General features: G+C 42.8%; 1 protein-coding gene across 1 annotated transcript; it reads left to right on the top strand.

The window, feature by feature from the left end:
• Positions 1–1,722: 1,722 nt before the first annotated feature.
• Positions 1,723–17,603, top strand: T265_01780 (hypothetical protein; the record flags this gene model as incomplete). The annotated part of the gene is made up of 3 exons (XM_009165870.1): positions 1,723–2,350; positions 8,507–9,018; positions 17,142–17,603. The coding sequence occupies 3 exons, from the start codon at positions 1,723–1,725 to the stop codon at positions 17,601–17,603; spliced, it is 1,602 nt and encodes a 533-aa protein (XP_009164134.1).
• Between the last annotated feature and the right edge of the window lie 6,310 nt (positions 17,604–23,913).

The raw sequence follows: 23,913 nt of genomic DNA, 5'->3' as shown, positions 1-23,913 counted from the left end.
CATTCTTCGTCTCGCGTTCAGTGGGCTGACTAATTGTAGTCTTTCGTATTACAGAATGATATGAAATTATAAATATTGCGTAGCACAACTACCAGTCAGCTGAGTACGAAATTAGCTGTATACAAAATCCGTCGTGGCGAAATGATTTCTTCTGACCTTCTTATATTCATCCGCATTCATCCACTGTCATGAGGGTACAATTCTTCCGGTTGGTCGTTTGAGGTTGCCAGCCCAGGGAGGAATTGTTGACAGAAGAAGTCATCTATAGGCTTGAAAAATTGGTGTCGATAATCATTAAAAACCGTTGCTATAAGTGTGTGGCTGAATAAAAAGTTAACTGCCTAAACCTGGGCGCAGCACACTAGTCATAAGACTGCAGACGGCACATGACCGGTTTTAGCCTTCTTGCTGCTCGTCAGGTAGGCACAGTCGCCGGGTTTTCGTGAAACTTGTGTCGTTCAATTGAAGATAATCACTGTACATGAGAAATAGGGTTTGATTTAGTTGGACCTCTAATCAGAACCAAACTGCTTTTTAAAAAAGTGCAGTTGGCGAATTTGGGTTCAAGCAGCATGTAAAGTTGACGAAAACTCGGGGATTGCGCCTACCTGATCAGCCTCAAGAAGAGCGAAGCTGTTCGTGGGCTGCTGTAGAATTTTTAACAACTCTACGAGTGTTATGTTCCGCCCGCGAATTCCTACCTTCCAAGAATTAAGACCAAGGCCGCTTGAGCACCTGGAATGCATCCACAGCTGACCATATCTGGAAGTCACAACTGGGCTTTACTGATGCCGTCGATAGATATCACTTTAAAGTTCATTTGCGGAGGTGTGCGGAGTCATTTTTGATGTTCAGATGCATGGGCAAGAAGGAAGGAAGGCGCTCGCGTTATCTCAGTTAGTAAATCACATGTCCGGTGAGTGAAAGGTGGGTGGTTCTAATCCACTTCTGCACTGTACCTCGACCTGTCTTCCCAGAAACACCCATTCCGTTTGCACCTAGCCCCTATGAGGAATAAGGGTCTCCAAATTTACACAGCTGTGGTGTTTGGGGTATTTAATTGCAAGAATCGGCTGGGTACCTCAGTGGTCAGTCAGTGAATTCTTACATCATCTGTTTGCGGATCAGTAGTATCTCTCTCAAATGAATGACGCTTTAACCCGTTGTTTAAAAATTGCCTACTTAGTACTTGAAGATATCGCTTTACGTTTCTACTTGAAGAAACGTAGAGTAAAGAAAATAACTTCCTAGCAATGCTTCCCTTATTACAAGCATTGAATTACAGACTCATGACCAGCTTAAGTTTTTCACATTCCCGGTGCTTCCTATGATAGTATATAGCTTGAATTTCTCATCCAAGAAAATCCATGATGAAATTTTCCAAATTTATTCTATCACCATCACAGGAAGGAATTTTCGCATTTGAAAATCGTGCTGTGCACTTTAAGATTGTTTTCTCCCCAACCCTGCAAAAGTGCCATTGTTTATAAGTACTCTGATTTAGTGTGTGAAAAAATCATTCACCATGATTTTCGACCATTAATTAGTGTTGTGCCAAATAAGAATTTAAGGATGAGGGGAGGAGAAACCTGGATGACCACAGCGCAACGCAACAACGTTGTAAAGTGGATGGGTCACCAAGGTAAGCTAGTTTTAAATGAAGGTTTCTGTGAAATCACTTGTGGAGCACTAATAAGTACCACAATCTCCGATTTTAACAGAATGTCTAAATGGAAATATCTCCGCCCTTCTCGATATTCCAGGTTCTTTGATCTGTTATCCTTGACACAACCGAGTGAACCAAAGAATAGTGGTAGAAGTCCACTGAAGCTAACCAATAACTTCGTTGACCATCACTCACCAAATGCTGAATTTTCGATATCCCGATATCAACAACAAACGCCTTTCTATGCAGCCAAAAAGTCTGTACGAGCCACATCCGACAGTTCCACTCCTCTTGGACGTTCAAAATACAGCTATGGTTCCTACAATATACAAACGCACAGATCCTCCGATAATACAATTCCCCCAACCATCCATCAGGAGGCCGGACAAATGAGTTCGAACAGTGCACCTGTCCCCCTGATGGACCGAACTGATCTGCTCGCTCAAGAAATCGCCATATGCCACGCTCTGACAGGTCTGACAACACAACAGCGAAAAATGTGCCTTCAGCACTCTGGCCTGGTTTGGGCCATGATTGAAGGAACTCAGCTTGGTCTACATGAATGCGTCCACCAGTTCCAGCATGAACAGTGGAACTGCTCAGCGGTCAATCTCCTGTATCAGATGCAGTCTGAGACGAATCCGGTGCCCAAAGTCAACGGATTGGAGGGTGTACTCCAGCGAGGTATGTTCCTCTCCTATGTGCGACAGACAGCGTCTTACAAGGTAGCTAAAGCAATTTTTCTCCAATGCAACTTTTGTCATCAGTTTCTTACAACCCTCAGAAGAGTCCAAGTTTGGATGTGCAGTAATTTCCCGCTTAAGTTATAAATCATCAACTGTGTTGCATCAGCATGAACGAACGCCTCGGGGTATTACTTGTGATTGGCGGAACCCAATCTCCTAACATATAATCCATTTACGTGCAAAAAATTCCACCGCCTAACTTGATTCAGGATATAACAAGTGCATGCAGTGTTTCCTAAAGTCTGATATCAGGAAGATATTTATATTGCCTTGAGGCGTCTTCCTGTTCGGGATTACCAAAACACAGGCATTATGTGCGAACTCTTCAGTCCCCCCTCCACGGTAAACTCAGCCCATATCGAATCCCGTCCTTTAAGAACTGTAAAGCTGTTTCATTTTTACTGGGAATCAGAATCTTTTTGCACCTCACCGAAACCTAGGGATTCCGGAACCCACTACTCGCCCGCTATTTGGTAGATCACTGAAGCTACTGAGTGGCTGCTCAGTAGTTTGACTAACTCGTCCATACAATGGATAGAGTGCTATTCATTCTTCAGTCATAGAAAGGACATCGCGTTAGCAGGTACTGACTGACTTCTCAGGTGGAAGTTTAGCTCATTAGACGAACTTCTTCCTCTGAGCTACTACTAAGTCCAACTGCTGACGACCCCCAATAAGGATGTAGCGAATGTAGCGTTTCTAGTCACCTCAGGGTAGATGGGCTTCTAGTACACGGTCAAATCTCGGTTTAAAATGGTGGGATGGTAGGTGTACATAAAAATCTGGATTAATTTTCCGTGTATTTTCCACCCACACCGTGAGCACGCGTTCCGTCTAATGATTCCAGCCCATGTTCTTATTCCGGGATACGCCAGTGAAGCATCAGTGCCAACACTGATGTTGCTGTCTTTGATGATGGTGATCTTATTCCGGTCAGCGATGGTCTATGATTTAACGCTGTATTTTTGACTACTCATTAGTAACGTTATAAAATGTAATTTGTTTGAGAGTGGTCGCACCCGTCGTTAGGACGAGCAGATTGCTGGTATATGGTTTGTGACATCCATTTACTTTTGGTAACTAATTTAGTCCAAATGCACGAATGGTACACATTTTGAAATAAATAACAGCAGCCCTTTGAACGTCAGACAACTTCTACTACGGATCCCACTTACCATTTCGAAAGGCAAGTTACGAATCGGTCAAGTAACAATTTATTTATTAAGTAATACAGTTTTCGAGAAATACACTCATTTGCAAATCAATTTGGTCTTCACGAGAGACTCTATTGGACCTCTCGGTTATGATATTCTACAACTGAATGTGCTACACACAGGCCGCCTCATGATTCAGTTGGCACGATATTCGGGATATCGCAGTATATTTTCAGAAAGAAGTCACTTCTGAAAACCGAAGTGATTTGCAAATGAGTGTCTGTCTCGGAAACNTTCAAGTAGAACATAAGGTTGACGGAAACTCGGGGACTGCGCCTACCGATGAGTCCCAAGAAGGGCGAAACCGGTCGTGGGCCGTCGAAGAGTTTTTAGCAACTTTGTGAGTAGATTCCTTTATGAAGTAATACAGTTACTCAACTTATAGATGACCATTTCCGCTCGGATAACTCCGCCATATTGGATGGTTCAGGTTTACACGAGAAGATACCAAAGTTTATTGGCTTCCTCATCTTCTAGCCTCAAGAATACTAGGGTACTGCACTGAATCATTGATAGTAGCCATCGGTTTAGGTAGGCGAGCGTTCAAGGTCACAAAACAGCTCACACCATTAAAGCCATCCTTATCCTATCGTCACCGTAAGCTTCAACGTACTTTAGCATGTCAAAAACAGAATGAAGTGAACCAATGCTCTTTAGTGCAACGAAACATTTATACACCTTTACCTGCCAATCCACTGCCTTAGAATGCCAACCGCAGGAGATCATGAACAACCGCTTATAGGGGTTTTTCACAGGTTATCTAGCAGACCAATGAAACCTCACATTGACTTTTCATTCGCTTCGATGTTCCACTGCGATTCTGGCTACTTTCATTATTCTTTTACGCTTCTAAACTTCAGCAGCATTTTATTCACTTTTCCGTGCACCCAAATTGCCGGTGCAGTCAAAGCACTAGTAGTGGCAATGACTCCGTAGGGCATGCACGCAGGAAACCCTGCAATCCCGCGAAACAAAGGTTTGGGATAACTTTTTTCTAAGCATATATTTCAACTGGCAGCAGTATTTCTATTTCGTGCAATCGTCGCTTAACTAAATTCTACCAAAGGCGTTTAGTGACGCGGAGTGGAAGAGTTAGCAACAAACAGTTGGCATAAGGCGTGACGTTTGGTCATTACCACCCAAAAGTAGCCTTTCAAAATGTTAGTACGACGCAAAACTGTGATGTGTGGTTCAACACTGGACCCAACCACTAGATTGATCCACAAGTTCAGCTACTGTGTTACTGTGAGTAGCCTAGATTTTATTCTTTTGGCGTTTTGATTCTGGTGGCGGCGAACCGACTCCACAAAGATAGGAAAATCTCGTTTCCACGGCGTCCTAAAAAGGTTTAGGCACGTCTCTCCGGGTACCCACATATAGCTAATTGTCTATCTGATTCCGGAATGATAAAAATATGTACAAGGACGTTCAGATCCTGGTACATCACGGGCTTAATGGCAAGGCTAACTGTGTGAAATGAAAGTTTCCCATTCCGAAGAATCGAAAACGAGGGGAAAAATACCAGTGAGTTTACCAAAATGAAAAGATCACGAAGAGAGAGATTGTACAGTGATAGAAGTGAAACCAGTTTTTCTTTCAGAAAAATTGTTTCTGGCCTTATAACTTAACGGAAATATTTCCGAAGTGAACCCTAGCTAGCCAAGTGACCAACGGGAATGGAAGCAGAATTAATTGGCTTAAAAATGCACTGGGATATCAACAATTTAAGATAATATTCGGTGTTTTTAAAGTCATAAGGTTATCTTTATTGCCACATAAACCGTTTCCCAACTTTTTTGTGTTTTTGAGAAATTGTTAATCCATGTTTAAGGAACCATGTAATTGAATCTTCCCTGGTAACGGCTGCAAAACCAGCTGATTTCGTGATGGGAAATGGCGATTGTTGGATCATTGCGACTTCTGTCACTTATGTTTTTATTGCTACTTCTTTGATAGTTTACCTTTGGAGAGTGTACTTCAGGAAAAACAGATAGTAAATGCGGGAGAATGTATAAGAGAACGTAAAAAAGTGAACCTACCCCAAGAAATCGCTTCTGTACTACTCTGGAACGGCCCACGACCGGTTTCGTCCTTATCGAAATCTACTCAGATGGGCGCATCCTCGAGTTTTTGTCATATTTTCGTTCCGCTCGGACCCGATTCGGTATGCAAATGTGTGAATTTGTCGGATTTCGTGCAATTTGGGTTTAGGTAGTAGATAAGTTAGACGGAAACTTGGAGGCTGTGTCTAGCTGATGGGCCCCAAAATCGGCGCAGCTGTCGGAGGGTTTTCAGTAACCTCATGAGTAATTTGTTACCTCTCTAAAGCCTACTGAGATATTTCCTACCAACTAAAGCACGCGATGGCCTGGTGCAACACAGTGATTTGAGGATGAACATCACAAAGTGGGAATCCAGCTGGGATCCAGGTGAGTCTTCCGTGAAAAATGAATTGGTATGCGAATGGGTGTATTATCCTTACTGGTTGAGCTAGGTTCTCTCATCGATGTACTTTAGAGGCTAACGTGAAAGCACAAGAATAGACACTGCTAACTGAAGAAAGAACAAGCGACAGTCAGGAGTCTTCACCATGAAATAAGCGCTTTCCTGTTCAAGGGCTGCACACCTGGCATACGTTATTCGTCCCATGGGAAAGAAGAACACTCAGTGTTACACACCTCAGTGGAAGCGTCATGTAGAGCTGGGTGTACTGAGTAGGCGACCCCAGTCCAAAAACCAACTCCGGTGGGTCGAACAAGTGCAATAATCAGTGGTTTGTGAAGCCAAACGTCAGTATCACGATCCATGACGAGTAGCGCTTAGATGATAGTAGACAGGCTACCATCGTGACCATACTTCCGAACAATCATTCGCCTCATTCGCCACCATGATGAAGTCTATCGCCGTTGCTCGACGCCTGATAAAGGACTTCGATGTGGGTGCCCTATCTCCTCTAAAACAGAGTCTCCCTTAGTTTGAAGGTATTTTTCCCTATTCTGTTAAAACATGAATATGGCCAGTGAACCTCGTGACTGCTACAATAGGATTGTATGAAATGCAATGAACTCTCTAGTTGGCTACAGTCTCTAACCACTGTGACTCCTTCGAGCTTTTCTAACCCTTGTCCTCAAAGGGCTGCACTGGCGATGGACACCAAGGATACGTCCCTGGGGAGAAGCTCATTCTAGAAACCCAAGTCAGTAATGCATAGGAGCCCAGGTGAAACATCCAACAGTTCATCGCCCTAAGAATTCACCGTGCCACGTTTAGTATTCACACACGTGTTTTTACCCGGATCGAAAGTGCCATTCCAAACAATCGTTCAAAATGTGAGATCTTCAATCACGTTGCGTCGTATTGGGAACTTCGTAGACGGCAGCTGCAACGTGACTGTTGTCGTCAGACGTAGGATGCCGGGAACTCCAAATAATTTGCTGGATTTTATGTATCTAAGTAAAGTGTTCGGCACATATGGCCAACCACCAATAAATCGTCTAATATTGTTATCCAGCCTTTTGAGGGTGTTGGAGGGGGTTGGCTGGGAACTCGCGAATATGTCAGCCTCGTAATGTATGGTCCGTGGTCATCTTCATCACTTGATGCAGCATCAACCAACAATTCGTGTGACTATCGAGGACTTTAAGAAACTTCTTTCGATTGTGACAGATTCCTTACCTACAGAAAGTGAAGGGGTATCTGTTCAACCCAGAGGAGTAATACCAATCTTGGGTTTGATTAAAAACGCGGTCACCCAAAATTCTCTATCCTCACAGGCCATAGTGGCTTTTGTTCTTCGGATTTTCATCACCGTGGCAACATGATCTCAGTAGCTTTAAGCTTTTCACTAATTTGAGCCTGATTTTTGGCGCACATGTCAGGGACCTGGTTGTCCAGTTGCAGCATCGCTAACTAAACACCCTTATTCACTGTCATGATGAACGATTGTTGGGACCCAGGATCTCTCACCGGCATCTCTCCGCCTGACTGTTGTGCAGCAGCGATAAAGGGAACATGCTACAGGGTCTCCATAGCACCATGTGATGTGTCAAGTTAGGTTTTGCCGTGTTCAAAAAGCCTCGGTGGATCTGTTCAGATCAGAGGCTTCTGATATGTCAGCAAACACCAAAAGGAGTTTGATGCAGTCGTTAGTAGGTGACGTTGCGAAATGTGCTACAGCGATATAAGTTGCAACCAAGCAGTACGATATAGAAATAAAAACTAGACTGAGGACACTGGCAACCCACGTTTCCGTTAGTCAGCAGGTGTAATACTAAATCTTGAGACAAGAGTGGATGACATGTTGAGTTTGCGTTCGGGGCCTTCGGAATGAAAGCAACCAGGGCACGACACAAACATGTGGGGACAACTTCCAGATAATAAGAGCATGCCCAAGTACCTGTTAAAGGGACCGGTACTGAGTCGAAGCAACATACCTAGAGTGATTTGGTTTTGCGAGAAGCTCACCTGAAACCCAGCTGAATCTCTCGTTTGTGATATTTTCAGGCAGAAAATGAGTGTGTTTCGCTAATTTCGTGCAATTTGGCTTCAAGTAGAGCACAAAGTTGACGGAAACTCGGGGACTGCACCTACCTGATGAGCCGCAAAAAGGGCGAAGTCGGTCGTGGGCCGTCGACGAAATTTCAGCAATCTTATGAGTAGTGCATTACGGATATACCTAGAATGAGTTTGTCAAGGCCCGTGGAAATGGGAGTCATTGAATTAGTGGGTGGGTGATTGGTTGGATGCATGGACGGGTAATTGGGTGTACGGATGAATAGATAAGCATGTCACCAGGTTGGTTTGCAAGATGCCTTTTGTCCACCAATCCACCTACGACTCACCTCTTACATCTCGATACTTCCTTGTTAAATTGTCGTCAGGTTCCCGGGAAACCGCGTTTCTATCAGCTTCATGGTCTGCTGGTATTGTGCAGGCAGTTACTCGGGCTTGTAGTCGTGGCCAAATGGGGACTTGTGATTGTGACCCACGGAGACGTGAGGGCCAGGATAGAGATTCTGAAGGGGTGTTTACCTGGGGCGGTTGCAGCGATCCAATCAAATTTGGGATGAGATTGACGCGAATGTTCCTCGACGCAAATGATCGTGAGCACCGTGAAGCAGCCATACTTAGGGAGGAGCAACTACATGGTCCTCGCTTTGGACGTCAGCGGATGTTTGATAACCGAGGTCACCTAAGATCGACCGAACATCGCCTCCGTTATGTCCGTTCCCTCGGTAACAGCACCCCATCACAACGGCCAAACTCAACAAAGGAGCTCATAGATCTGCCTGCGAAATTGAGCCCTCAAGAACTGCAAGAAGAAACGTTGAGAATTATGCACACAAAAGCCCGAACTCTGATGAATTTACACAACCGAAGAGCAGGTAGAAAAGTGAGTCACTTGGAAGTAATTTCTTTCGTTGATATAAAGTTTACGTGCATCAGCATTTTTGGCGAACTACTGAAGTTCGTTCATATTCACACGGTAACTAATCAAGTTACTGATCAACCGTGCGTTGCTGATAGTAAGTGGTAAAGCTCCTATCGAGAAGGTCACAGTTCTGAATTTGTTTAGATATATACAAGATACTCACTTCTTTTGACTTTAATAAGGTTTAAACAGCCACATAACCGATTGACCACATGTGTACCACTGTGAATTTAGCTAGGCTGCCAAAGTTCGTTGGATGCTATTACCATCATTGATGTGAATAGGTTGTTCATAGGAGAATTTTGTCACACTCTACGCGTGTACCAGGGTACAACACTTCGAAGAGGAAGCTGTTTCACGTCTACTCAGTTTCTTCAAGAACTAACTGGTTTTCTGTGTACGAGATAGCTTTCTATCTAGCTCCATTCTGTCCTCGGCCGTTTTACGCTCTTTACTGTTTACCGAGTTTCACCCACTCGTTTGCTTGTTCGACTGACACTATTTCGTTCGAATCGACTTCGAAGAATTCTGATGAAAACCGGTCAACCGTGGCCCCCCCGTTGAAACACTGTGATTCATTGCGTATGGCATATGACTGTGGTTTCGCTTAGCGTGAATGTGTCCTCGCCCCTTACTATGACGTTGTATTGTTAGAAATAATGTAACAAGACTTTCAGAGTTCGCCTGGGTAAACCGGTTGTTTGGTTTCGTTCACTCTTGTTCGAGACTTTCATTCAGAACGATCCCCCGATATGTTATTCGCCGCATGAATTCACCTGTCAACTAGAACTGACATTTCGTTACACGAGTTTTCGTTCTTCAGTGTGAAATGATGCGTGGAAATTTCTTGCTGTCGTTTGAATGCATTTATGAGAAACTCGTGCGTTTTTTGTGTGTGTGGGGGGAGGGCTGTGTTAACAGATTAGATCATGTAAACAATTCCTCGTGAGTGTCGTTGCACGCCAGAACTCATTCGGAGTTACAACCATATTAGTTTGTTTCAGCTGTTTTTCTCTTCAGGATAAGATTACTGTCAGTTCTTAGGGTTTGAGAAACGTGTGCAGTTCATAGTTGGTTGATGGCAGTTGGACAACCATAAGCTGTTTGACTAGAAGATATGCCTGATGCAAAACTCGACGACTACGCCTGAGAGATGGACAACAGGAAGGGCGGAACCGGAAGTGGGCTGTCGAAGAGGTTTAGCCAAGCCTATGAGTCTTAAGAAAAATGCCATGGTTTTGTTAGGTGAATTGGTATTACCTTCAACCCGACAACAAATAAATTCAGCTGTCTCATAGTCACACCCCATTTTCTGCCAGTGGATATTCAGGCGAGGTTTTGTTTCGACTGCTCTTTGTCTCTCTGGCTGATGATCGGTTATTTGCTTACGGCGATAAAACCGTATGTTCCACATCATGTTTCAGTACGGAGTGAGGTAGACACTGTCACCCTGTGGACTCTGGTGTGTATGGCTTATTTCTTGCCTGGCTCAGATATATGGAGGCAACTTACAGCCACTGGGGATAATTAAAAACTGTTCTAGACACCATAACTTTCCCGCATATGTGAGTGTTTGATGGCTTCGTGTTGGCGCTGGGCACAAATAACAGATGCTGTCTACTGTCTGCTCTCCCATCCCACAAGAAACAGAGCAAACTCAACGTTTACATCTCGTCATAACCATCGTCGGGTTGCTACTTCCCTCTCGAATAGAGCCATTTGTTCCTATTGTGATGAGTCATAGACGACCGTTGTAAAATATATTCCATTAGATGGGTACTGAAGACCCTGAATGAATTATTGACCATTCTATTGACAGACAGTCATGCTAACCTCTCGCCAACTATGTTCGGGGTAAATACAGCCCCAGGTGAAATGTAGAGAACGAGGTAAAACATTTTATGCACGAATGTCTGGCACGTGTAATAGTGGATTTGACATCCCTTTAGATTTAAAGATCTTATCCTTGATTTCTAGTTTAAGCGTCAGTCTGTCGACAAGAAACCGCGCGTTGTGGATTGTCTACTACTCGGTGGTCTGGAAAATTGTCTGTGGCACCATTCGTTTTGTTTGTTTTTTATTGTTTCAGTTTGCTCACTGACGTGAGATATGGCCACCCACAGTTTTCGCTCATGTTTTCAGAACGAACTGTTCGCCTTTAACAATTTGTTTGCCTATTTAAGTCTGTCCTTCTTGAGACAAAATGATACACTCCAATTCACAAATTTTGGACACATTAAGAGTTTCCAAGTTCCCATTAAAATTGGATGCATAGCGATGTTGTGACCTGTTAAAAAATCTTGGTTTACGATTTAAAAACGGTGGTTCTTTTGATAAAGCATAGTCTGTCAGCTTCTTAAAAATAAACAGAAGTAGCATTTTACTGTTCCTAAGCACATAGAATAGGAATGGTTTTCCTTTTCATTAAATTGCAGTTACGACGGGTACGGATGACTGTGGTATCAACAGCATATCTTTGTTCCACAGAGACAAACATTTACGCTTGTGAAACGGTCAAACAGAACACTACTCATTTCCAATAGGTCTTAGAGAGGCATGGTTGAAGTCATTTCTAACCACAATGCATGATGTTTTTGCGAAAGTTCTTCGTGCCGTCGTATGTTGGATTGCAGCGTGAGTTGTTCATTCATCCTACTGCAGTATGAAACGTGACGCGTCCTAGAACTTGTGCGGCGGTTCTTTCAAAGCACGGTGGCTGAATGGATTTCCGGCTCTCTTAAAGTCTCTTCTCCCTTCTTTTCCTCAAAGAAGGAGACAGGATGGTCGTGTATCATCAGCATTTCATTGATGTTAGTTAGTCACCGCAATTCGAAACACCATCGAAGCAGATCTTGCTTGTGTTATTGATCAAAGATTCCTCTATCCCCAGGGGGATCTTTGAAAGTATAAGTACCTACCAGAGTGCGGGCTGATTGGCGATACACAGAAACCCAAATTCATGGTTCGATAAAAAGGTAACCTGGGAAAGTTATTTCGCCATGATCACGTAACGAAGAGATAGAGATTCAGGAAACTTTGACATATCACTGCAGAACTCGGGCTGCATTAGCACAACTGTATCAACAACAAAACACCACCAGACACAAGGCAGACATTCATAGTCACTCAAATTTGTAGAATAAAGTCAAATTCTGTTAGTGTCCCTAAGATGTAACGGTGTTTGAAACATGCGTGTAAGATAGACTGAGCATTAGCGAAGTTAAACCACTGAGGTTAGTTACTCAATCTTAAATTAAGTGGTACATGTCTTGAGCGTCACGTGAACACCAGAAGGTTCCTCTCCATATAGATATACTCATTTAAGACGAACCGAAATCAAAACCCAGAAATGGATGCTCTTGTATTCAAGAGCTCTGTGGTCCATATAACGAGACGAAATGAAATAAAGCTTACATTCCAGAATCCTTCAATTATTTCACTGCGAACTTTTCGAGATTTGCGTTGCAGACTGGTGTTGTTGATTGCGGGTTAGACCGGGATGTCCGTTTTGTGTTTCAGCCACTCAATGCTATAAAATGGCGAAGTTCCATCTGCAATTGTGCAAATCGCCTCTGCCTGTCAGATAACGGTTGGGATTGATGACCTCACGAACGACTTGTTTGGCCTCCTGAAGCTTATCTTAATATATCATCTGGAAAGAATGCCAGAGTCGACGTTTTGAGCAATAACATCAAGCTTCTGGAGTTGTATTAATTCTCCAAACGTTCATGTTATATTGTGTCAGGCGCAAAACCGATTCTTCCATCTCACTCCAAGTGTAATCGAATTTATTCTATTCATATCTAACCCATTGACTGTACACGCCATCTAAAAGTTTTCCAGTCTGCGATCGTAACATTCGACCTCACGAACATTCGCGAAGCATCTTTTAATATGTAGGTATGAACATTCTTCAGCGTTTGTATACCAGCTTGGCCGCTGAAATGTAAGATTTCTGTACAGGATTTAAAGACAAACTAAGCATAGTTACGAATCATTCGCTTTTGAAATATGTTGGACGAGTTTTTGTGGGCTATCCCGCGGTTTATGGGGGGTTCAGATACTCCAAAAACTTTTGATGCTTCAGGAAGGATGGCAGTTGAGGTACTTCTGAAGGAATGCGGTCTGTGTTGATTGTTAAATCCATCCTAGCAGTTCACACATTCGGTCCTTCTGTAGGTGTTGATCTATTTATCATCACAAGAACCTAGTGTATTTTGTTCTTTCTGTGACCTAACGCCACTAACAGATCCACAGCTTTCCATGAGAGTCAGCGTCAGATGTATGATTCTGTAGATGCTTCGACTTTCAGGCAGTTAATTTTGTTGATTGGTCTGTAGGTAGAGTTTGAAACGGGTAATATTCAGTTGCGTTCTGATCTTGCTATGCTCACTGTATTGAAGTTTTGAGATTTCCGCTTTTGATAACCCCAAGCTTTGGCTAGACGGATGTTCACTTATTGAAGCAGTGTGAATCAGGTACGCTATTAAGTGGTGTAGACTGTTTTTTAATTGTCATACAAGCAATCCAACCTCTGCGCACGAGAGAGAGAGAGTGAGACTGGAACGCTTGCTTCAGCCTGTCAAATTGTCAGTGGGCCAGCTGACAGACTGCCCATGTCCGTGTATGTCATAAGCGGTTTTATGGCCTAATGTTTAGTGATTCATTCCCAAGATTATCTTGCTGTCTGATATTTTGTGCTTATCTAATTTTCTGGGAACTCTGTTTCACCACTTACCACCACCGACTTGTGTGATATGCTGTAAACTGGTAGGAACCAGGGCCCAACCACATTAGACCTCTTATCCGACAACAGTCTTGCATACTAAAGCATTCTGTGATACACTAACAGGTGAATCAATACAAAGAGAGAAAGTCGAGAACCTAATTTGGCTTCGACATTTTTAAGCAAGCTTAGCGCCATGTAGTGTGTCATACGGACAGCTTAGAGTCAAAATACGGCGCAATGGAATAAGATTACGTAATATGACGTTTCAGGTGCCAGTGTCAGCATTTTGAAGGCTTTTTACAATTAAGTGATTTCAGGAAAAAATGCGATTTTAATTATTCGGCCACTATGTTAAAAAAACTTCGAAACTGATGTTGACGGCAACCTAGACATTGGTCTATAGCCTCTCATTTCACTATGCTTCACTACTTTCCAGAACACTCGAATCTTGAGTGAAAAAAATTTGGGAAGATTGGACCCGTTGACTTCCTTGTTACCTATTTTATTCTCGCTTTGTGACCAGGTATTTTGGAAACTAAATATGTGGAAAGTTCACCTAAAAAGCGCATAGATCTTCAGTTACCAGTTTGCACAAGAGGTTGGCTGAACGCTGTATTGGAGATTACACATCTGTGCATTTCACCTGACCGATAGTGTTGCACCTATACGGTTACCCACTACAAAGTCATATCCTTAGCCTTCGATTTCGAAACCAGAAAGCACAAATAGAAATATGGCTGCATTTGTAACGCTTAGCAGATGTTTCACTGCACTTTCTAGAATGCTAATTTCAATGGTATAACTTGCAGGGATGTTGGTCAGTGTTAGGTTTCCTCGGGGTGTTGTGGTAGTAGTGCAGAAAACGATTCTGGAATTCCGAGCGAAGCAAATTCTTCATTTTACTGAGGTTTGCCTGAATCATTCTCCGTATATTTATGATAGTCTGTCGATGTTCACCTGCAGACAAGGGAATGAGTGATGAGGTTTCCAATAGACTTGGCTACATTTTACTCCTGTATGCCAAATGATCAGTAGTCACGCAATCTGGGCTATTATTTCTTCCAATACCAGTAACGGTTAGTCAACTCCGACATAGCTGTTCACTGCCCGCAAAGCAGAAATGGGAATGCTGGATAGATTGGCAAGCTTTTTTTCCAAATTGATAATCTCAGGAAAATACCGTTATGGTGAACATCTGGGATGTGGGAATTAGATTAAGGTCAACACTGTACTGTAGTGCGTCACCGACACAAAAAAACAGTGATATTCAAAAATTTTACATTCATTTTCCAATATTAAAGTGTTGTTTGCAACAAACTGGCGATTCCACTTTTACATACTTGGCGTTGCTGAGTCGGAAGACATTTTGCTTAGATAAACTGAGACTAATTTGTCTACCGATGACACACCATTAAGTCTACAGAAATTCATGAGAATTCTGATGCCAGTGGGTGTTCGGCTGTTGGAAAATTAATCACTGATTCGATTACTGCTGGTATGTTCAAGGAGATTCATTGGAAAGCTCACCTAGTACTCAGGTCATTAATAGCGGTGTACGAGCGCTCAGATGAAGAATTCCAATTGCCCGACCTGCATTTTTAAACTTTAAACCATTCTGTTTGTTTACATAACTGAAAATCTTTTGGTGCAGTAGATGAATTGTTCCTTTAAGCCCCATACAAGATGGAGATGCCGAAAATATCCGTTCCATCTAGGAAAGCTCACTCTGAATTTGGCCGTAATATGACATTTTATTTTTTCTCGGTTGGCTGGTTAATAAAAATCGGTACTTGGCTACCTTATATTTCTCCGTCTGGGCACAATGGACCAGTTGCGCTTGTTATTCCTGAACTCACCATTTTCGTTCGTCTGACGGGGTTGTGTTACACAACTGGCTAAAAAACAGCCCTTAGTTCCAACTTTTAAAGTAACTGAATTCGACTTTATGTTCATACAGGGACAATTCTTGGTCTTCGGTCTAATTGATACCAATGACGGGAAAGATCCCTGCGGAGGAATTCAGCTGACACCTAAATGTCCCACAATTTAGCTACCTCGATTTTCAGCAAAAATTCATCTTTGTATCCAGAAAGGTTTTCTAACCAACAAAAATTGTGGGTATTTTGGTCCTCTTCTAACAGACAACTTTCCGGAAAAGGCTACTGCTGCCAAGCCTTCCACAAAACAAAAAATCGATTGGGGCAAAGTCGGCTTAGTCCAGTTAAAAGTTTTCACCAGCACGAGTAGTTGGTAACACCACATACGCAAACGAGCCGACTGAGGGTAGACATCGTCAGCATCGTCTTCATAAACGTGGACATGTGTTTCACTTCTTCGGCACTTTCAGTTTGTACTCTGAAACAAATACAAAGTGAACGGAAACTGTTTGCGTGAACATCACTGACAGAACGGTAAGTAAAATAACCTGACCTGACCAGCCGCTCCGCTTGTGACTCCACAACGGGTACATTTCGGTGAATTCGTTTTGGCTGGCTGTGGTCTGAGTACCCCAGGTGCATGGAGATTTTATACACCACAACCTTTGACCAACGGGGAACTGTCTGTGACTATATTACGTTGTGACGTGTTAAGAATAGCTGTTCAGGGGGGATACCTACTGAGTCCACCCGTTTTGGGTGTATAACGGTAAGCCAAGGATCAGTTTAGCGAATAGTGCGTGGGCTTCCCCCAAGTCCCACTAATTGCTGTCCGCTCACCCAAGATGTGAAAAACACCTCGCTCATTGTGTGACCAATGGGGAACTTAGAAGTTGGGAGGGCGAAACTCCCCGTGTTCCTGTACTTTGTAGGTATGCTTTTGTGGAACTCGCAAACTTAATGTCTTAGTGATCTGTATAAGGCTTCGTGCATATTTAACCCGTGAGTGTAACCCACAGTCCGTCCGTCCGTCCTCCAGCTGCAGTAACTTTTCGGTGCGTAGCTGCCATATCACTGAGAAGAGGCATGAAATACTACCAAAATGCTGAACCTAGACAAGAGCAGTCGGGACCCAAGGGTTAGGTTTGAACCACGGGCAATTCGAATAGTATGCTAACGCAAGAACCACTCAGCTCGAGCTCTCGGGCACCCAAAATCGAGCGTAATTTTCTTTTCGGTTTTTGGAACTATGGCTCATCACTTTGAAATTTTCCATATTGCAGGCAAGGATCTGATGGAATTTTTATCATTCAGAGCGACACCAAACTGATTACGTTCTAAGAGGTATGAATGTGCCTAAAACTCCTACGAAGAGATCTCTGCTGGCTTATTTTGGTGAACCGTTTGCTTGAGCATGATCATATTCTGGCCACCTGTTCTCGTTATATCTGAGGTTAAATTTTTCACATAACACGCAGCTGGTCTGGAAGAACAGGATCAAAAAGTGTAAATGCCATGGTGTCAGTGGAGCTTGCTCAATGCGCACCTGCTGGCAACGAGTAAATGAATTTCGCCGCGTTGGTATGCTACTCAAACTAGCCTACGATAAGGCTATCCGTGCGACTTACGAACCCAGACTGGATATACTACGCCCTACCAACATAATAGAACGCTTTGAGACCAGACCCTACAGTCGATATACCAGCAGAGGTGTGATCAGTAACCTGCCAGTTCACCGATCTGTGCCGTCAAACTGGGTGGCACCGATGGCAAACGAAGCTGGGGCGACTCGACAGAATCCGCCTATTCCAAGTCTCTGGGAGCGCCGACGCTTTCCAAGAAGTGCTCCGGAAATGGGTCAAGTGTCCAAGACAAAATTAGTTTACCTGGAAGAGTCACCAAACTACTGTCGCCATGATTCTTCCATCGGTGAGTGTTAGGTCTTTTATTACAATGAACCTGGTGATTTATGATGTTCGCTAGCTATAAAACCTTTTGGGTATTTGTCACAAACAGCATTGAAGTGCTTATCAGCTAGAGGACATGTTACTAACATGGACATCAAATACTACTTAGTTCTAAGAATAGTGCTCCACTGCACAGCTTGACTTCTGGGCACACGCTTCCTAGGTTCATCAGATTCGCGCCAAGTCAGCAGGTCAATATTTGCGATGAAATAAAAAATCCAAATATGTAGCGGAAGCTAAAAATATCTTGAATACGTTTGAACTGAGTCCAGTGCATCAACCCTTAACTGCATTCTATCTGTTCGCTGGGAGGATGAACGTCCAGTTGAAGTGTACCCTCGGAAGGGCCAATCAGATAGGGATTTGGTGGGTTTTCGAAGACACTTTATTTGAATTATCTATGGCACCCTTTTCGTGCCCAGTAGCCACGCTACCCGGAGGAAACACGGCGACAGAGATATCGCTCAAGATTCTGCCGAAGCCTAGATGGGAGTAGTGGAGATGCAGAGGCCTGGTTCGAACCGCGATTTTCCGGCCAGTAAGTTCGAGCCTTAACTACGATCAAAATTTGGGTGAACTTCTTTCAATTTAGATCAGGAATCACATGAGCAAACCGATTATGTTTGCGTACATTACTGTTCCCGAAATAGACCTTTCCAAAGCAAGACCCGAGTTCCAAAAATGGGGGAAACAGCGTTCTTTGTAGCCTAGGTGCAATCCTGCAGAAGACAGACTGTCTTTCTTCGGTCGTTGCTCCAACCTCCTCTCCACGGATTGCGCACATGCCGAACCTATTGGGCTCAAGAGAATATGCTTGTAACTAGGCGATAAAACTGCATCGTAGTTGTTCACTTCTTCATGCATATCTGATTGTTCGTAATAGGTCATGACTGCCTTGAGAATCGTTCATTGTCGAATAAGTTAGTGACCAAGATTGCATTCCTTCATACCTCCAAGCATCTATTTATGCAATCAGATATTTAGCTCAGAACTAACACGGCACTTGCCATAGAGTTTTTTAAAGATGAATCTGGCTATAACTGAAAAAAAAATCTGGCAGTGATTAGTCGACAGTTTACGATGCAAGATGCTGTGAAAGAAGCAATGTTACATGGCTCGTTGCTGTGTCATGGTGAGCAAGCTCAATATCATTTAGAGTATACTTACATGGTAAACTTTATACGCCCATGCGTGCATTACATTAGTAACCATCTTTCGAGTTTATTGACCGGTTAGCAGGCCACAGGGCTGCTTTTCCCGTAAGACTTCGTTGTTTTTACTAATTTGCAAGCCTCACAAGCTCTACAAGACCCTGTGTTCTATTTGTGTATGCAAACACTGTTCAAGTAAAAGTGATACGAGTGTGAATTCTACACATTCTACAACCATCTATACTAGTGAGGTTAAAGATCTGGGATTCATTTCATTTGACTACTGTTGCTGAAAACCTTGGATAACATACTACTAGTTTTTATTCCATCGGGTAGACCTATTAGCAGAAATTCTGTCAACCTTATTCTGTATATAAACACCAAGGTGCACCTATGTGGAGATGAACTCTCTAATACAAGCAAAGTTATGGTTAACGAGAACGGCAATCAATGTACAAACGCATCTTGTTTTCATTACATTTTTCGAAGGAACTGCTTTTGTGCACCGAATCGCTTTGGAAGAAGTGCAGAAACGACAGATTTAACTGAGATCGGGAGTAGTCTCCCGATAACAGAAGCTATTTGGATGTTTCCATAAAATATATCTACGCCATGTCTATCCACCATATCTTTCTGGGCCATGTGCTAGACACTCAGCTCTGTTCTTGGGGCGGAACCTAAGCTAGCCGTTGTCGATTAACTTGCGTCCCATAGGCAGTGAGGCACGAATGGTCGTTTGATATACACCCGGTTTCATTGAAAAAAGTGGATCGGGACGACCAAGGTTGCGTTAGTCGTGTTTGTCATGACAATGAGATGTGCCAGTTTTAGATAAAAACTTTCGTATTCCACAGACTCATGCATTTGCAGGGTCAAAATGCCACGGGACTGTATTGCTGACTACGTTCACACTGGTCAGGCTATAACGCATATTACATTGCGACCTGCAGTGAAATATTGTAGCCTAAATACATTTTCTTTCCCTTTCAGGTCACCTGGGGATTGCGGGACGCTTGTGCAACGCCAGTTCGATAGATGCGCCAAACTCTTGTAGTCGGCTGTGTTGTGATCGGGGTTACGAAACAGTGCAATATGAAACAGAACGGAACTGCAATTGCAAATTCTTCTGGTGAGTATGGAAATTTTTAAGAGGTATATTAGTAAACCATGTGACTAGATTGCCACAGTAACTTCACTTTCGGAAACTCTCGTGCTCAGCCTAGTCCTGATAAGACTCTCTGATCAAGACGGGCAGAGAGGAAAGGCAATTTTAGTGCGTCCAAGGAGTTAGTGCACATTTCTAAGTAGGATTTCCCGAAACACCTGCGGTCTATACACACTACTCACTGATAGGAGTTGTACAGTGTGCATTCGTGTGTACGAAGACCTAAAGCGACACCTGGTCGGTTACCCTAACTTGCTAAATCCTTGAAGGTCTGTTGTGACTATATAGTTCAAGGACGAGTGTATTTCCGAAGTGAGTTATCGAAGTATGCGGCATGCTTCCATCCACTGTTTTAAATGCACCTTACTTTTCGCCATTTCGTTATAAAGACCAACCCCTTTTGTTTGGCAAAACACCAATATGACTCATTCTAGGACAACATTTGTCAATATTCACTAATTGACGGTATAGTAATACAAAACGCCCTCAAAATATCTGGCTTCTCCTGTTGATGAAGTGATTAACCGACGGACTTTGACTGGACTGAGTAAATAATTCTTTTAGCACAGTATCTTTATCAGGCACTCTATCGAAGATTATTCCGTGTTGCTTGCGACAATGAATATTACGAGCGGGAACCTTTAATACTTAGTTGGTGAAGTATCATTTATTCACTTTAAAATCCCCTGCGCAGTCGGTGTGCAGCAATCCGCCGAATTCAACAGAGCGGGCGGAACTTCGTCAAAGTGTTTGTCGATATTACTCTTGTCTTCCAAGTGCAAACGATATTCGGAGCCATTTAAACTTAGTTATTTGGAATAGTCTGTCCTTCTTTCGTGTTCGCTTATCTTAGCCTTCCCGATCAACAACAAACAACACGTTTTTTGATGCTCTTGTGATTGTCTTACCCTTTGCTTAGTGGGCAACACAGTTCAATATATTCATATTAATAGACCGTAATGTTTTCATCTGATTTAAATGACCTGATACCATTTTATTCACTATTTCCGGTGCTTTTTACTGGGTTCGGTTCAGTATTTGATAATTTAGCGGGCGAGATGGATCATTAGTTTGTACGCGAATTTACTGACCAGAAATTCCGTGATTCGAACCCTACCTCTGCCTCATGATTTCCACCGTCTGGGCTTGGGGAGCCCGGCAATATTCCAGCCCTCGTGCTTCATTCGGATGAGACGGCAGCCAGACACTGAAAGGGTGCTACGGCTGAACGAAATTCATTGCAAATTCAAGACATGCCATATGCCCTAAACATTGCTCATTTATATTTTGTTTAGTACGAAAAGCATGAGAGGACTATAACTCACTAAGCTAAGCCGAACTGCTATAATGACAAAGAGTTGTAATAACCAAAGGGTATAATTTTTTGGGTGGATGAGTGTGAGGACCAGGAATTCCCCTTTTATGATGCAGAAGACTTAGCAATTTACTGGCATAGGATATCTTGAAGGAGAACATTTGTCTTGATTAAACCAATATCGTCACGGTTGCTATTGGACTGCAAATCTAATCCATGTTTGGGACATCACCAATTGTAGAAGTTTTCGATTTCCTTCCCCTCGCAGGTGTTGCGCAGTACATTGCAGTATATGTCGCGAAGTTGTCATCGAACACCGATGCAGATTTTGAAGAAAAAACTCAAAGTATACAAATTGGAACATCAATATTCAATTTATCATCCCGGAGCAGTGTGCATCATTTCTTTCAGTTTACTTATCCCCGTCGCCAGTTACCGCTGGGTTTGCACACCCAGAAAACCACATTACGTACGGTTCTTGTGGCACATACGTCAATATCACCATTCGTGTTCCAGCTTGTACAATTCGATCCCGCCCATACATGTGTTTGTGTTCCAATTCGTGGGTATGCGAATTTTTCATCTTTTCAGTTGTTTTTCAGATATGCATCTGGAACACGTTACAAAAACCAAAGCACAATATGATTATTCCTTTAATACTCAGACATAAACCTCTAATTTCTTCAATGTTTGCACCATTTTGTCTACCTTTATCTATAATTTATGCATAGAAAATATAACTAATACATCAGCAAACAGAGGTTGGTTGAGAGTGAAGTCCTAAATGAGCTTTTCTTGGAATCAACTTAATCCAGTTGAATCGCAGGAACAGACCGAACGAAGTCCAGACACTATTCGTGGAAGTAAGTTTTCCTGCTTGGCAAAGTTTGAAATTATAGGACACGGCGGGGTAAGAGCACGCCAATGCGGCTTTTGTTCGAAGAACGCGCGCAGCTGAAAAAACATGTCTGTCACAAAAGTCATGGGTTTACACAAATGTACTCATTTGTAAATCGATTTGGTTTGTGAGTAGTTTCCTTTATGAAAATATCATGCGAATTCATGCGAACTGTAACATAAGGCGGCCTATGGACAACACATTCATTTGAGGAATAGCATAAAGGAGAGATTCAGGTGAGAGACTCAGTGAAAACCCGGCTGATGTGAAAACCAGTGAATTTGTCGAAATCAATGCAAGTTAGGTTCAAGCAGAACAAAAGGTTGATGGAAACTCTTCTACCCGACAAACCACAAGAAGGGAGAAACCAGTAGGGAACTGCCGACGAGCTTTCAACAGCCTTGTGAGTAGTATTCCCCATGAGTTTACAGTTATTATTAATATGGTAAGGGTTTCCTATTGTCCCCTACTGATCGTTTTCACTCTCATGAATCTAAGTGTTTGACAAAAGCAGATTGCTTACATGAACTCTGTGATACCCTGGTCGTCCAACAGCTTTGCAGAATTGGTAAAAACTTCATGCACTCGAAAGATAATTTCCAGCATAGAGAACCAATATGTCGTCAAAAATCCTGCTGAGGATATAGTAGGATCGTGACAAAATTAATGATATTCTCTAGCGTGAAATGCAAGTGATCGGTCACAATTGTGCCTACAGCAAAATATCAGGCCAGCTAAAAGAACGTGGAATAATGATGGGTCACTCTGAGATGATACCGTGTCCCGAAATGAAACTGGATCCAGCTACAATGCAATGATGTACCTATTCCAAAAAGTTGAATGGGTGATTGTTCGTAATCATTTTCGATCTTGAAATATATCCCGGTGCACTTAAAACACCCGAGGTAATACAAATATGGAATAGTGCCTACAACGAGGGGAAATATTTAGAGTTGTTACTTTTATGCTCACAGATGGATGCAGAAACCATTGTCAAGACTCGCTAAAGACCGCTTTAGTGTTTGAAAACAGCCATATTTGCAGGCACTTAATCGTCGGGTATTTTGGAAGTAACTGGTTATTGACAATGTGAGCTTAAAAGGAAAGTTGCTGGTATTGTTGATCGAAAACCACCCGTAATAATCTTGTCTGCAGAACAACTAGTGTTAAACAATACCTTTGAGAGAATAATGTAGTCTCACTTTAAAGTTCCTGTATAACGTAAGTGCGAAATTGACGTTACTGTTGCGATGAAATGGATTAGATTGACATTGAAAAAGCCAGTAATTATGATTGTAGCTATTGCAGTGCAGAAGCATTCGCTGGGGACCACGGAGGATTATGGTACTGTGAAAATGCTGTTGGTAAAGAAACAACACTTCACGTCTCCTCACGTGTTTTGGATGAAAACGCGTCACATAGCGTAATTTCAGGAAGATTCGATTATTAAATAATCAATTGAGTACATATTTTGCCCACTTGAATGAGAAGACGAGAGATGAAATCAAACGTTTTCGTTAGAAAATCACCCTTGTGTGATGTCATCTTAGGTGCCATGCCCCAAGCCAACATGTAAAATCAGGTTTTTACGCAGAAACCAGTCGCATCTCTGGAACTGTCCAACACCTCTGTTGATGTAATCATCCTGAACTACTAGACACGAAGCTCGAAGTGCACATACCTACCCTTGTCTTAGTTTGAACTTTGGAACTCTGAAACGCGAAGCTTGCACAGGATGGACGTACCTGGATTAT

This window comes from Opisthorchis viverrini (genome assembly GCF_000715545.1).
Source record: "Opisthorchis viverrini unplaced genomic scaffold opera_v5_19, whole genome shotgun sequence".
Taxonomy (NCBI): Eukaryota; Metazoa; Platyhelminthes; class Trematoda; order Opisthorchiida; family Opisthorchiidae; genus Opisthorchis; species Opisthorchis viverrini.
This window is presented reverse-complemented; position numbering and strand designations above follow the sequence as displayed.